Source organism: Vidua macroura, chromosome 5 (genome assembly GCF_024509145.1).
Source record: "Vidua macroura isolate BioBank_ID:100142 chromosome 5, ASM2450914v1, whole genome shotgun sequence".
NCBI classification, from domain to species: Eukaryota; Metazoa; Chordata; class Aves; order Passeriformes; family Viduidae; genus Vidua; species Vidua macroura.
The window spans coordinates 39,125,046-39,140,549 of record NC_071575.1 but is presented as its reverse complement, the minus strand read 5'-3'; the positions used below and the strand labels follow the sequence as shown (position 1 = coordinate 39,140,549).

General features: G+C 39.4%; 2 protein-coding genes across 2 annotated transcripts in view; both read left to right on the top strand.

Annotated features, from left to right (window-relative positions):
- The window catches only part of FRS2 (fibroblast growth factor receptor substrate 2), a 51,748-nt gene extending 48,746 nt beyond the window's left edge, over nt 1–3,002 (top strand). Inside the window, exon 8 of the mRNA XM_053977537.1 lies at nt 796–3,002. The gene's annotated coding sequence lies outside the window, so the exon portion shown is untranslated. The remainder of the gene's footprint in view (nt 1–795) is intronic.
- Nucleotides 3,003–4,667: 1,665 nt separating this feature from the next.
- On the top strand, nt 4,668–15,159 carry CCT2 (chaperonin containing TCP1 subunit 2). The gene is made up of 16 exons (XM_053978370.1): nt 4,668–4,768; nt 5,545–5,619; nt 6,086–6,151; nt 6,250–6,361; nt 7,197–7,273; nt 7,990–8,102; nt 8,568–8,770; nt 8,967–9,067; nt 9,146–9,273; nt 9,686–9,789; nt 11,325–11,444; nt 12,013–12,141; nt 12,227–12,330; nt 13,337–13,436; nt 14,142–14,283; nt 14,860–15,159. Exons 1-16 carry the CDS (start codon nt 4,766–4,768, stop codon nt 14,888–14,890), a joined length of 1,608 nt encoding a protein of 535 aa, XP_053834345.1. The 5' UTR covers nt 4,668–4,765; the 3' UTR covers nt 14,891–15,159.
- The last annotated feature ends 345 nt before the right edge of the window (nt 15,160–15,504 follow it).

The window sequence follows — 15,504 nt, the reverse complement described above, 5'->3', positions numbered from 1 at the left end:
TTCCCCCCCCCCCCCAATGTGTGTGTACCTCTAACTAGGGCTTGGGTGTAAAAAGGATCATGGAAATGTGTAAAGTGTACAAAGTCCAAACCAATGTCAAAACAGAGCTGCTTTTTATAGGTGACAGATCAGCAGTTGATTTTGCTGGTTTTATAACACTGTGTATTGAATCAAAATCTAGCTGTTCTTGTTTTTGTTTTATATTTACCCGCTTTTCAATGAGAGAGATTCAAGAGAGAGCAGATTGTTCTTATTCATTGTGAGTGAAGTAAGAGTGGAAATAGTGATTCATGTCAGTTACTAGTTTGAGCATATAATGATGTATCTGATTTGGACGTCTCTTTTTAAGCAGTATTCCTCGCTTCATGTAAGGCGAGATCAATGGTGAAATTCCATTTCTGCACTGTACTAATTTATTTAATGGCTGCAAATAAGATGAAACGAATGGAGTAGGAACTAGTAGTGGACTTAAATCTGAAATTCTCCTATTTCCCCTAAAGGAGTCTGGTCCTTCATTGTGATAGATAGAGTTAGGTATTTTTGGAATTTAATGATATGATCTTTCCCATCTCTTCCTTGAGGTAGCAATTCAGGCATTTATATTTGACAGTATTTACTTACTATAAACCTAAGTTCATTTATTATATCTTTATTTTTAATTCATATACACTCCGAGAAAAAAAAAAATCCAGAAGAAATTCCACCACAAAAAACTGCGTTAAGATGGAGTCAGGTTTGCTGATGTCCTTCTTACAGAAGATTATGAAAAAGGAAGTCATGTTGAGTTTCTTTCAGGATCTTTAGGAATTACTTCCTCTTTTGGACAAGATGAGTGAATCATAAGAAAAAAGAGCAGCTTAGCATCTGCAACTCTGACCATGTATACATTATTTCTTGTGCTGTGCTGTAAGGTATGTGAGTAAGTCTGTCAGAGGTCTTATGAGGATATTTTCCTAACACGGTGTTTACTCCAGATTAACGCAGTATTTTGTTTGGAAGTATGTAGGTGTACAGGTAGAAATAGAATATGAGAAATAAGGTTGATGAAACAATTGTTGGACATTTCTATATTTTTATACATTATGAAGGGCATTTTTTAAATTTTTCTTGCAGTTTTAGTAATTATTTAGTGTGATAATATACATATATTGTGACAATGTTTTCCGCTATATCCATTACTTTGGTGTAATTCTATTTTATGTAGCAATTATGTGTATATAGAAAGGAGATTATGTAAAAGCTATGATTAAAAAATAGGCTCAAACCCTTCAGAACAGGAACCGTCTTCCTCTGTGTCTACAAAGTACTAAATGCCTTGGGGTTCCAGCCAGAGCTCCCATCTGAGACCTGTAGTGACCGAATTACCAAGTGAGGAGTGTGGGGGAAGCAGCTCCCTACTTTCCATGAGAAGCCTTAGTATGAAAGGTGCCGTGAAGCTCACCCTGCCGATCCCCGGTGCTGGGGCTGTGCAGTGTATGGCTGTTCCCAGCACCACCTGCCAAGCGACCCAGAGAGCTTAGAGTATCCTTTGCTCTGGTCCTTCCCCTTGGCAGTAGGAAAGGAAGTCTGACAAGGAGCTTTGGTGTCCTTGGAAATCTTCCTTGTTAGCGGGGTGACCCTTCCAAAGCTTGTTCGGTCTGCATGCAGTGTCCTTTGAAGACGAAGAAATGATTCCTGTTGGTTTCAAGGGCCACTGGATGTGCTCCTGAAAGATCAAGTACTGCTGGCGTAACAGCTCTGTTACACCTGAGGACCTGCTTGGTCAAGTTCTTCAGGAATGTCTAAAAAGATGTAAAAATATATTTAATTACGTGTACTGAAAACCAAATCCTATTTGTTGTGGTCAGAGTTCAGATAATTATGGGAGTTTTGATTTCTTAGTCATAGTTGCATATATATTGCTTTAACTGTTGTGTATGAAAGAGGAAGTGATTCTAAAATGTGTGAAAGGTCAGGATTACACCTGTTTTTTAATGGTAATGTTATTTAGGAATGGATGTCAGCAAATTTAACTCCATAATAATGCAGTTTTTTTTGCATTGGAATATGTGTGTATCTCATACACCCACATTTTATATATAATATATTATATATTTGGTACTAACTTTGTATTTTGAAAATTTGCCAAATCGCAAACACAGATGTTCTCACTTGTAAGACTTTGGTACTTAATAACTGAATGTATAAGAAATGCTCTGGTATGAGAGGAAAGAGTGTTGTATGGTGTCCCACAGTCCAGATGGCTCGACCAGCAGGCATGTTGCCTTTTTCATGTCTCGCTTCATTGCAAAATCACCTTTGGTCTCCTGGAAAGCAGTCTGTGTCCAGCCAAACCGCAGGCCAGCTGCACACCGCACTAGTGTCAAAGCTGACTGGCAGTAGTGATACAGTAGTCACCAGTGTGCCACAAATGCATTTATTAAATGCAGAAATAGACATTTCTACAAAGGCCAAAATCTTATGTTGTATGTTCCTTTCTTGTCATTACATTGTATCATATTGTAAGATTATTGTATGTCCTAATTTGCATTATAAAATGTTTTTTCCTACTTAAAGGCATAAATATAGCAACTTTGTATAAAGGTAGCTTTCTAGATTTTTATTTCTTTTATATAAAAAAGTCTAAACAGTGGGAGTACCATTGCCAAATTGTTTATAAAATTTCAAGTAATTTTCCCTCTTCAGTGAATTTGTTTTTACAAACATTCCGTATTTCTTATACTATGCAGAAAGAGTGTATTTTTATGCCATTCCACATTAATCTTAAAAAAAATAATTTCACTTCTTTTAAGCTGTTGTTATAGAGAAAGCTTACCAAATGCACATTTAAAAAAAATGTGTTATGTACATTTTTCCCCTTACCAGTGCCAACTTCATTTGGAAAAAAAAAATTGTAGCATGGCAATAAACTATTGATTTTACATTAAAAATTGTCTGTGGATTACTTCAGTAGTTTGCAGTGTTAGTGTCACTGTATTGTGTTTTATTTGTATAATCTTTTTTGCTTTCCTTTAAATTATTGCTTCATGTACCTCTCTCTGTGCCCTCCTCCCTGCCTCCCTATTCCACTCATTACTCAGTAGTAAAAAAAACCCCAAAACTGATCATGGTGATTTGAAGTCTGTAAATCCATCTCCAAAATTTTGTTTCATTTCTGCTGGTTTTCTGTCACACCTTTGGTCATGCATGTAGATGGAGATTTTTTTTAAATGAGGCATTTTTTTTCTTCACATACAGTGAAGAAACATACAGCAACTTGAAAAATTGCCCTTGGCACAAGAGAGGTGAGGGCACGGCACAGGTGAGAGAGGTAGGAGCCCAGAACCAACACTGCTGCTGTGTTCTTCCCATTCTGGTGTCACTACCTCTAGGCATTATAAAGCATACTTTAGGAATTCAGGGTCAAAAGCCCCTTAAACCCAATTTATTAATTTGCTGTAGTTTTTTTGCGAGCATTGGATCTTTCAAAGGCCATAACTTGGATAAGTCTGAGGCACTTTAAAACATTTTTTCTCCCAACTCACCACAGTAGCAGCAAATGTGAATTAAAATGAATTTTTACTTCAGTGCACATCTTTATGAATGCTGTGATTCTGAGAAAAGCTGTTTACATTGTTTTAATTATATTATTTGCCCTAGCCAAACCCTAAATAGTTTTCAGCATAACTATGACGAAAACTAAAGATATTTAAATTAAATTAGTAGTCTAGTTTCAGAACAGGGTTCTGGAGGGAAATGTCATGTAACTCTGTGAAGAAAACAGGACAAAAAGCCTAACGTACTCAAGAACTAATACTAACCAGGTATTGACAAAATTAGCAATACAGGTGAGAGTTGGCAGAGTTTTAGTCATGTTCTTTTTTGCTGTCTCCATTGGGATGGATTTCTCTCTGGCCAGTTTGAATCTAGAACAAACAACTTTCCATATATCCCAAGAGTTTAGTACCTATCAGCAAGAAGATGGATACCAGCTGGAATTAATTCTTAAGATGATTCATACAAAATAATACAGGTTGGGTTTGGGTTTTTTTCTTTTTATATGGCCAAGTAACAGGCTTTTTGTGTAGAGGAAAAGCAGTGACAAAGCAAGGTTTAAGTGTTGTCTCACCCTGGCAAAGCTGCCAGGGGAATAGTTACCAATTTTTCTATATTGAATTGCAGTGTATTGAGTGGGATTGTGCTCGGCATCTCCTGTTCACTGCTTGTAACTGGAGACGTGGTCTAAGAGCAGCCCTCTGGGCTGGGCTGGCAAGCGCACTGGAGGCCATAAGCAGTAACTAAAAATGCTTTTGACCTGTCTGAGAACTGACCTCCGGGACTATTACAGAACCGCAGAATCACAAAATAGCTTTGAGTTGGAAGGGACCTTTACAATCTTCCAGCTCCACAACCTCTGCCATGGGCAGGGACACCTTCCCACTCGACCGGGATGCTCAGAGTCCCATCCAACCTGGCCATGGACACTGCCAGGGATGGGGCACGCACGCTTTCTCTGGGCAACCCGTTCCAGTGCCTCTCAGCCCAGCGTAAAGAATTTCTTCCTAACAGGGCTCCAAGTCACAGAAACCACCCCCGCCCCCAGACGGGGCGGCGCAGCCGCGGACGGCGCCGGGCGCAGGCCGGACTGCGGCTCCCAGAAGGCCGCGCGCCGCCGGAAGCGGCGGCCGCTGTGACGCCATTCCGGAGGAGCTCGTGGGGGCTGCGGCGCGGCGCTGGTTCTCTACTGAAGGAGGGGCGGGCGGCGGGTCCCGGCGGCACCGGCACCATGGTGAGCGGCGGGGCGGTGGCGGTGGCGGTGGCATAGCCCAGGGCGGGCCGAGCCGGGCCGGGGTGCGGCGAGGCCGGGCGGGGCTGCGCTCCACGCGGGCGGGCGCGCGCGCGGGGCCTGGAGGCCGCGCCCTTCGTTTCCCCGCGCTGTGCCGGGAGCTGCGGGCGGCGGGGCCGCCCCGAAGGTTCTGGAGCCGGGGCGGGCGGGGCGACTCTGAGAGCCTTGGTACCTGTGTTCGGGTATTTGATCCTTCTTCGTTTAAGGCCTTGGGTGCTCTGCAAATGTTGGTCCTTAAGGGCGGGTATTGGTTACCGTTATGATTAATTTGCATTGGTATGAAAAAAAAAAAACCAAAAGGTGAGTTCGGCTCAGGTATCAAAATGCTAAAGGATCGGTATGGCCAGTAAATAGACTTCTTTTGGTTCCTGCTGGTTGTGGCTGCCGTCGGGCTGTAGGGAAGGGCCGGCCGGCTAGTTGGGCCGAGCAGCAGCGCACGCACAGCCATGAAGGGGTGGGCTGGCAGGGGCCTTGTGTACGCTGCAGACTGCGAGCAGCTGCACTCGCTCTTGTAATTCTTCACAGGGCTACGAAATTGCAAGACAGATTTTTAAGAACCTTGACTATTTCTTAACTATACCTGTTATCGCAACAAAACGGAGTATGGAAGTAATTTTATTTAAAAAAAACAATTGAGTTGTTAAAGTCAGGGATTTTGCTTTTAGAACACATAGTTTTATTGAAGCTAGAACAATATTCTTACATTAACTGTGTTTTAGGCATCCATTTCCCTTGCTCCTGTGAACATTTTCAAGGCAGGTGCAGATGAAGAGAAGGCAGAAACAGCTCGGTTGGTAAGTTTAATTCTCTAAGAAACTGGTAGTACTTGAGGTAATTACACTTTGTCTTTTCTACTACTAAAAATACTTTTACTGTGTCATGATATGGAACTTCTGTCTTTAACTGGCTTTTCTTGTTGCATGACTGTGAACAGAAGGGAGGAGGAGTGTTTATACAAAAAATTAGGGAAACTCTTCATTGTCAAAACCAAAGTACCTCTACTGCAGCTCAGAAGATTGGTGTTTATTGGTTGGCATTTCTTCTGGCTTTGAGACAGACTTACAGTTTCTGGGAGATTTAAGTATATTTGATCTGGTTATCAAAATTTAGCAGTTAAGAAACTTGCCTTAAGGTCAGTTAAGCCTCCATTGAAAACAGTGGAAGGGTTGGTTAAAATGTCAAAAGCTGTGTGGTAGTGTATAATTCTTGTATTAGAATATAAATAAATTGTTCCCTGAGGTATATTTATTTTCATTTCAGTCATCCTTTGTTGGTGCCATTGCCATTGGTGACCTAGTCAAGAGCACCCTGGGGCCTAAAGGCATGGTAAGACAGCTGCTGGCTCTCAGTAGTCATGCCCATTAATTTAGCTTTAATACTTACAGTGCCTTTTCAAGCACTGTGCTAAATCTTGCATCTTGTAGGACAAGATTCTTTTAAGTACCGGGAGAGACAGCTCTGTCACAGTTACCAACGATGGTGCAACCATCCTGAAAGCTATTGGAGTTGACAATCCAGCTGCCAAGGTCTTGGTTGGTGAGTTCTTAAAGGCTTGATAGTTCTTAATTTGTAACTCTTATCGTGGAATTTTCATTTGTTCTTAGAAAAATGTTCATGAAATACTATGAAAAATTGAAAGGAGGGAGAGTAGAAATCTGAAGAAGGGCAGGGTACTGCAAGAGTTGTGACACTCTGCAAAAGTAAAATCGTGGTGTATGCTGCTCCTCAAAACTGTTTATCTTCTTTTCCCTTAACCCTGCTTTGTCCCAGGAGTCAGAAGGGAGAAAAGACAGCTGTGTGCCCCTTTTTTTGCATTGGGAAAATTCTGAACTGAATCTGTGCAGCAACAGAAGTTCTCTCTGTTTCTTCCAGGTTTAAATCTCTGTCACTCAGTGAGCACTGTACTTCTGTACAGAGTTTACTGTTGTGAGTGACTCTTCTGCTGTGCCAGTGGTCCTCTATTGGTGACAAGCAGGAGCCTGAACTATTGGGTGTCAGGTTTCGTAATGATTTCGTGTTTGCTGCATCCCAGTTTATCAGCAGTTCATGCAGCAGACCTGGTTATTATAGTCTCTGATCCTGTATCTATATCTTAGAGCTTCTATCCAGCTGTACTTCCTTTTGATAACCATCATTAGGATGGGGAACAGAGGGGAGCATCCTGACCGTCACCAGGCTGAAACTGGTGTCTAGGTTGCAAATGAGGAGCAGGAATTTGAGGGATGCTGAATTTCATTTGCATCTCTTGCTTTTTTGGTGGTTTTTTTTTTTTTTTTTGAGTTCCCTCTTTACACAAAGAGTAAGATCTGTTTTTCTTGTCCAAATTAATGCATGAGAAGAATAGCATTAATACTGTGTTTTTCTTCTTCAGACATGTCAAAGGTTCAAGATGATGAAGTTGGTGATGGAACTACATCTGTCACAGTGTTGGCAGCTGAATTACTGAGGGTGATGTATTACGTTTTTTCAGATGTTTGTCAGTGTACTTCTGTGATGCCACCAGTAGGAGGTGTGTTATGTTATGTTTGTGAAAGGGCTCCCAAAGCATAGAAAGGAATAGTTTGCTCTGTTGCTGGTGAAATTGATAGGGGGCAAAAAACAACCCTTAGGTATTGCATCATCATTTTCTGGGTATTATTTTAGACTATTATTCCTTATTTATTTTTTATAAACTCTCAAGTATTTTAAGTTGACTCTTAAAGTTCACTTCCTGGCTATTGCACCGAGCAGCATGCAGCACTGCTTAGTTGTGAGGCTCAGTCCTCTGAAATCCATTTCCATTAAAAAAAATTGTGCTAAATTCTGTTCTTTGCTCGAGGCCTGAATTCATACTGTTCCTTTACTGCTCTGTATGGATTTTATGCTTATGGAAAAATTTATACTGCCAAACTCTAAACCTGAAATTACTATGAAAGAGATTTAAGAAATGCGTAGTTCTTCCTTGCAGAGCTGTGTCAGAAAGCCTGATCATCTCAGGTCCAGTAACTGGGATCAAGAGCATCTTAAGGAATGATCTATCAGCTTGCCAAGTTCCACAGAAAAATAAAGATAGCTTTTTTCAACTACACTTTTAAGTTGCATCCATAAGTGAACATGTCTTTTCTAGTTAGTGAAATTGTACTTTTTTTTGGGGGGGGGAATAATTATTGATTTCATTTAAACAGGAGGCAGAATTACTGATTGCGAGGAAGATTCATCCTCAGACCATCATTGCAGGCTGGAGAGCAGCCACAAAGGCTTCAAGAGAGGCACTTTTGAAAGCAGCTGTGGATCATGGGTTAGTAATGTCCATTTGCTGTAACTCTCAGTGTACTTCTGAGTTCATTAGTTTTAACAGTTAAGAAAAAAATAATGAGGTTTTTTTCAAATGAGTTAAAGAAGGTTCAAAATTACTTATGATGTGCAGAAATGATATGCAAGCTGTAATTTGCTCCCTGTAACAAAGATCTGAGCTGTTATTTCAGATTTTGTACTCACATTTTAAATATAACTATTTCCCATACCCAACACTTTGAGAGCACAAACTTTCTAAAGCTGAATGCAATAATTCTCCTAACAAAACTTGTATTTCAAATAGGAGGAAGGTTGTGTTCTGGGAAAGTGGAGGGATTCTGTGTAGCGTTCCTCAAAATATGGTACATACAGATACAGGCTAGAAGAAGTGGGCAAAGACTCATGGTGGTAGCTAGTGGTAGTTAAGGCTTTCAGACTTTCTACTTTAACTGAACTGTCTTTATTTTAGTAATGATGAAGTGAAGTTCCGTGAAGACTTGATGAACATTGCGGGAACAACTCTTTCATCAAAATTACTTACTCACCATAAAGATCACTTTGTCAAGCTAGCTGTAGAAGCTGTTCTTAGGTTGAAAGGTTCTGGTAATTTGGAGGCTATCCATGTCATTAAGAAACTTGGTGGAAGTTTGGCTGATTCCTACTTAGATGAAGGTAAGTTTTTGAGTGTTGACTGTGTATGCACTTGAGAAATAAAACTGCTAAAGGTTACACATCTATGTACATTTCTTACAGGAAACGCTGTTATGTTATTATTAAATTGAACACTAAAGATGGGGGATTTTGTAATAAGTAGTAATTACTCTCCTTTTTTAATTTGAAGTTTTACAAGACCTTTCTGTTACTACAGGCTTTTTACTTGACAAGAAGATTGGTGTAAATCAGCCAAAAAGAATTGAAAATGCAAAGATTCTTATTGCAAATACTGGTATGGATACAGACAAGATTAAGGTATGTGACAGAACTACTGTTGAGAAACTCTTTTTGTAAATGGAATTTTGAGACTGAGCTCTTTTCTCTTTGATTTAGATTTTTGGCTCTCGTGTTAGAGTGGACTCCACAGCAAAAGTGGCAGAAATAGAACAGGCAGAAAAAGAAAAAATGAAGGAGAAAGTGGATCGTATTCTTAAACATGGAATAAATTGCTTTATTAACAGGTATGTATTTCTTGGGGAAAAAGGGAGAGTTACATTACTTTCCGTGTTGTTCTAGTTCACTCTGCTAGAATAGGCAGTTAGGTGTCCGGCAGGCACTTAGGATCAAAGGACTTAGACCTTAAAGCATATGGCTGCCTGTGCTTAGTGTGGTAGTGTTTCTTCAGAGAAAGGATATTTCAAAAAACATCATAGTTTGATTTTTTTTCTTTAGCTTTGCATGTTTTCCTTTCACTACAGTTTTTTCTGTGTTGTGTAACATTCCATGTGTGGCAGATGCCGCATCCATTGACTGCTTTAGTAGCTTTCAAAAATCTATCCTGTGTCCATGCTACTGAGAATCGGAGTCTTTTGTTTCTGTGTTATTTTCAAAGGTTTGTTCTGTGTGTGATGGTGGGATGTGTTTTGATTTTAGACAGCTGATCTACAACTACCCTGAGCATCTCTTTGGAGCTGCTGGTGTCATGGCTATTGAACATGCAGACTTTGCTGGTGTAGAACGTCTGGCTCTTGTCACAGGTATGTAGAGTTGTTGTATGAAACTTGGAGAGGCACATTATTTGTTTGCTCATTAGTAAACATTAAACTTACTTAAACATACTTCTTCAGCATCTGTGAATAAAGGATCATAATGCAAAACATGAGTTATAATTTAGCAAGTTAGTGCCAGTTAGTAATTATCTTTCAAATTTTAAAAATATTTTCAGTTAAGTTCCTGCTTGATAAGATTTTGATATGTTTGTTTCCTAAGGAAAAGATGAAATGTAGCAACAGAAAGAATAACTCCACAAGTTAGTATTAACAGTTCTTGATTCTGTTCTAGCAATTGGTTCTAAATGACTGTTGTTTGACTGTGACAATAGAGAAGACTAAAGAGTCATCCTTTGTTTAAAATGCGGGCCTGAGTTGTTGATTTGAGGTGGACCCCAAATGACATGAGCAACCTGGATATTTTAAGTAGTGGTCAGCATAAATGTGATTCTAGTAACTGCTGAAAATGAAACCTCTGGAATGCTACAGATAATTCTCATTGCTGAAGTCATAGATAGTTAACTGGGACATCATAGTTGATTTTGAAAGTGATCAGGAGGATGAATTTGCTTTGCAGGAGAAAGGAAAAGACACTGACTTGCTTATCTTAGCAAAATTGAAGTAGTAACTGTGTATAACTGTCAGTAGGCACATTGACACAGGCAGATGCTTGATTGAGAGGAACACTGCTTACATTCTGAAACAAATTGAAAGCAAACTTTCTGTGCAGAGCAGATGGGCCTTATCAGGCCACACTGGCTTGAATGGTATAGCTGAAAAAAGGACAGTTTTTTAATTTACACAAACTCTCTGCTACAAGTCTTAGTTTTTCTTGTGGTGCTGCAACTACACAGTGCTGCAATCTACTGTGGGATAATTGAGCATGCATTGGGAATGCATAAATGTAAAGAGTTTTCTAATAGGAAGAGCAAAGAATTAGATCAAGAACTAGAACGATGTTGTTTTCAAAGACATTTTGGTCTTTGTAATGCTTGTTTTGTTTATAATATGGCAGTTTACAGATTGTGCAAAGTATTGCTGCTGCAGCATGGAATGAGACTTGGGATGCAGGAGAATGGTGGCCACTGGTTCTCAGCCATCATCAGGCAGGCAAGATGAATACTGTCACAAGCTCAACTTTTAAAGCATAGGAGACTTCATTTAGTATTTTATAAATCCTTAATCAGTAAATACTGTGAAAACTTGAAACATAATGACATTTTAATGCTAGCAAAAATTAATGTTTATTCTGCTATCAGATGCAATTCACAAGCATTTTATGTCTTGTGATGTGAAACAAAACATTGGGTTTTGAAGGATTTATCAGCATTGGTTAAAGGTTTCTGGTGCCACATGCTGACATGAGAAAGTCTTGACTTATCAGTATTGTTAATTTAAATTTATTTTGGGGCAATTATGAAGACCGTTTTTTCACACACAGCCCCCCCTGCCCTTGGTTAGACCTTGCCTAAGAGGATGCTTTCATTGTGAGCTCTGATTTCTTTATGATCTTACACTTGTAGGTGGTGAAATTGCTTCAACCTTTGATCACCCTGAGCTAGTAAAACTAGGAAGCTGCAAGCTTATTGAAGAAGTCATGATTGGAGAAGATAAACTCATTCATTTCTCTGGAGTAGCAATGGGTAAGTGTTTTATCACTAACAGTATATTGTAACATTTGTGTTAACCCTCTGCTAATGCTGTTCAGTTTCCAGTGATGCGTAGGAATTCTGTAATGATTTATGTAACTTTTTATTAAAGTCTTACTTTTGAGTAAAAATCTTGCACAGTTTCATGGTTGAAACTAGATGTTTTGTGTTATGTAAATGAACATATAATCATTTTTAAGGATGGGAACCAAGGGTTCTGCTTTGGGAAATTCAATTGAGAAAAGTAGCAATATGTCATACTTAAAGAGCTTGTTCAGCATTTTCTTGTTCTAGTAAGTGCCAATGCTCTAATGTTTCGAGGAGTTTTGAGGCGATATTAATTTTCTGTTAAATTAAATAAGGTGTTGTGGAGTCAAAGCAATAGCACTGTGCACATAATTTCATTCTATCTTTGAAATGTCATCATGCTTTCTTTTGCTCCCAAAATTAAGTAATACAGAACTTGACCACAGCAATAGCAAAACCATTGTAAATGCTTTGTGATAGCCCATTTTTGTGTCCTGGTTTCTCTTTTTAATCCTTTTACATTTGTGCTTTCCAGGTGAAGCTTGCACCATAGTTTTGCGTGGAGCCACACAGCAGATTCTAGATGAAGCAGAGAGGTCTCTGCACGATGCTCTCTGTGTCCTGGCCCAGACTGTGAAGGACACAAGAACTGTGTATGGTGGAGGTGAATATCAGATTCTTTGTACATGTCACACATTTCGTATTACTGAATGTTAGATACGTAACATCTGTGTATCTTCAATGAACAGGTTGTTCAGAGATGCTGATGGCTAATGCTGTTGCAGAACTTGCTGTCAGAACACCTGGCAAAGAATCTGTTGCAATGGAGTCCTTTGCTAAGGCTTTACGAATGGTGGGTTTATTTAATCAGATTGCTGGACTAAGAGACAAAGTTTCATGAAGTTTACTTAGTTGTGACATCAGATATTTGCTTCACTTTAAAAGTTTTGGTTGTCCAAAGTAAAAAAGTGAAGTTTAGCAACACATTTTGGATAAACAAAGGGGGAAATTGGTTTTTTGCCTTAGGAAAAAAGTAATGGTGTTTTAGTAATTCTGCATGTTACAGAATTGTAAGTGTTCATATGCTAACCCTCCTCTAATTGGTTCTTGTTCACCTTACCTGCTAGTTAAAAGTGCTGCAGAAATAGTACATAAAGACCTCATCTAACATAGTTGACAACTGACGTAGAAAAGAGCAACCCTTCTGTTCCATTGATGCTCTAGTGCTGTTTGGATGTATTCATACTCTAGTACTAGCTACAAGTTTCTGGTCTTGCACTGGAGATTGCATCTTAGTAGGAAATGAGAGTGTCACAAGAAACATTAATAGAATTGTGATAACAGGCTGTCAGTTTGAGAAAAAAATTGACTTCTCTGCAATTTGAATTAGGGAAAACCTCTCTCCCAAAAAAATTAAATTCAAGAGCATAGTAACATTTGGCATTACCCCTTCAGTCAGCACATGCAAGTTTGCACCGCTATCATGGAAATAGTGAACAGAATGGTCAGGTAGTTAATGCTTACCAGCAGACTTGTACTTTTTAAATGAAAACATTTCTCCAGTTGTAGTCTGAAATGATAAAATGATAAGATTCTTTTTTATCTTCTGTCCATGTAAAATGAGCTTACAGATCTGCTAACATGCTTCTGTCCTTATAGGTGCTTTCTTACAACAGAGTCTTGAAATTCTTAGAAAAGTAGTTTGTGTTTTTTACTTATCACAGTAACAGATCATCTGGCATGTTTCTGAAGCATCTTCTTGAAATTCAGTTGTAAACTAATAACATCAAAGTATGTTTCATGTTTACTAACAGTCAATCCCTATGTCAATTAAAAACAACCTGTGTTTATCCCCTTAGATCCCAACAATAATAGCTGATAATGCTGGTTATGACAGTGCTGATTTGGTTGCTCAGCTCAGAGCTGCTCATAGTGAAGGGAAGACTACTTACGGACTGGGTAAGGGGATCAGTTTCACTTCTGTGTTTGAACTGCTGTTTGGCCAGGTCCCTTAGGCTCATTAAAGTTGTTCATGTATGTCTGTCATGTATATTCAGCAGGGAGAAGTGAGTATGTTGATTTGTTTGCTTTGCATAGAACTTGGTGTACAGCACTACTACATTCCTTTTCTGATCTACCAGGCTTTTGACAGTAGAGTGAAAACCTTTGATTCTTAAATGGATGGTTTTTACCTCTAAATACCACTTTCCTAACACTGAGTCTAGTTATAGGAAGCCTAAAAAGAAAAACATTGTTTTAAAACCAGCAACTAGCTAAAAACCCAGAAGAACCAAACATCCTTCCCTTTGCCCCTTCCCCCCCACCCCCCAAAAAAACCCAACTGAAGAGCAAGCACAGAGTTGTGGAGAAGAACCCTGAAGTTAATGTACCTAGGGAGATAGCGCTGAGAGTCCTGTTGGGATCTTGTCTCCTCATCACAGTGTATAAAGTTTTTATCAAAAAGTGTTTGTATGTAATTGCAAAATTAGGCTTTAATCAGGAGTCTTGAGGTAGAAGACTTTATTTAATACTTCCCTATCAATATAGTTCATTTGAGCAGGTAAATTACTATGCTCTCAGCTTCTTGTAATTTCCTTAAAAAGATGTTGAGTTGAAAAAACAAAACCAAGCGTCACCTCTTAATGCCTTTATTTCTTCTTCCAGATATGAAAGAGGGGGTCATTGGGGACATGTCAGTTTTGGGAGTAACAGAAAGTTTCCAGGTCAAGAGACAAGTTTTGCTGAGTGCAGCTGAAGCAGCGGAAATGATTCTTCGTGTAGATGACATCATTAAAGCAGCACCAAGGTATGATCAGAGTATCTGCATGGTCAGTCCTTCTGTGGAAGAGTAAAGTCTTGGTCTAAACATGCTTTACTTGAAAGGGAACCTGACATGTGACATGCTGATGTTCATATTAGATAATTTTACTGCATTAGCAGTATCATCAGGCCTTTAGAGCCATCAGCAAACTTAAATTGCTGTGCCTGAGTAGTGCCTAGATAATCCTAGGTCACCACTAAACATCTGCACAAGTGGCTCATCAAAATGTAAGGGATCATGCTTTCTTTTTTCTTTTGGCAAGAATTATAGTGAAATGTCTAGATGTTTCTTAAAAGGTTTGAGAAGAATTGCTGCTCATAGGCAGGTTATCCCCTGGGTGCCTGCTACCAGGTAATTTTCACTGCTTTTTGAATCACAAGATCTTTTTTAGCATGGTCATGGGTGGTGTGTTAGCTTTGAGGTGGTACTTTTTTGTGCTGAGAGGTAAAGCTGTCACTGACCACAAAGTACTAACTAAAGGTTAAAAGTAAGGGTGGGTGAGGAGGAGCTGGTTGGCATCAGCATGGTGGGAATTTTCTGATTTTTTTTTTTTCTCCTCAGAAAACGTGTACCAGACCATCGCCCCTGTTAAATTTTCTTCAGTACCAGAAGATGTGTGGACCAGATCTCACCTAGTAATTTTTTTTAACGGTCTAGTTTTTGTGAGGTTATGGAACAGAAGCTTGAGAAAAACAGATCTCCATCAACGGCACTGTCTTCAGTTGGTTTTTACTTACTGGAGCCTTTATGTGTTGTGAGGAAGAATTCACTTTCAGGGGTGTATAATCCTGGGGTTTTACACTGTTCCTTCCAGGTTCCACTTAAAATACACAGAAATAAAAACAAACAAAAAAAATCAGATTCCCCAAAGTTGTCTTTCTTTCTGTAGAACCAGGAAGGGCAGATCCATGAGGACAGCTGTGGTGCACATCCTCAGGCCTCAGGTGCTTTGGGGAATGACTAAGCCCTCATGGCTTGCTGGTTCATGTTGACCTGCTGTGTTAGTGTGAGTGATGTGTTCCAGTCCTGGCTGCATAGGTTTTGAATTGGGGTCCTAGAAATAGGCTCCTAAGTTAGATGGTATCTTTTTCTAGTGGTACTGGAGTATTACTCTTTTTTTTTGATGATGGAAGAGAGAGAGTTGACAAGGAACCTCAGTCAATGCCCAGAACTACAACTAAGTGATCTTACAGCTTTTTACACCAC

Bases quoted from the DNA above. Each gene is read 5' to 3' on its own strand.
- CCT2 (XM_053978370.1), top strand. The intron at 7,274-7,989 runs GTGATGTATTAC...TCATTTAAACAG, and splicing joins TGGCAGCTGAATTACTGAGG to GAGGCAGAATTACTGATTGC. The intron at 13,437-14,141 runs GTAAGGGGATCA...TTCTTCTTCCAG, and splicing joins GAAGACTACTTACGGACTGG to ATATGAAAGAGGGGGTCATT.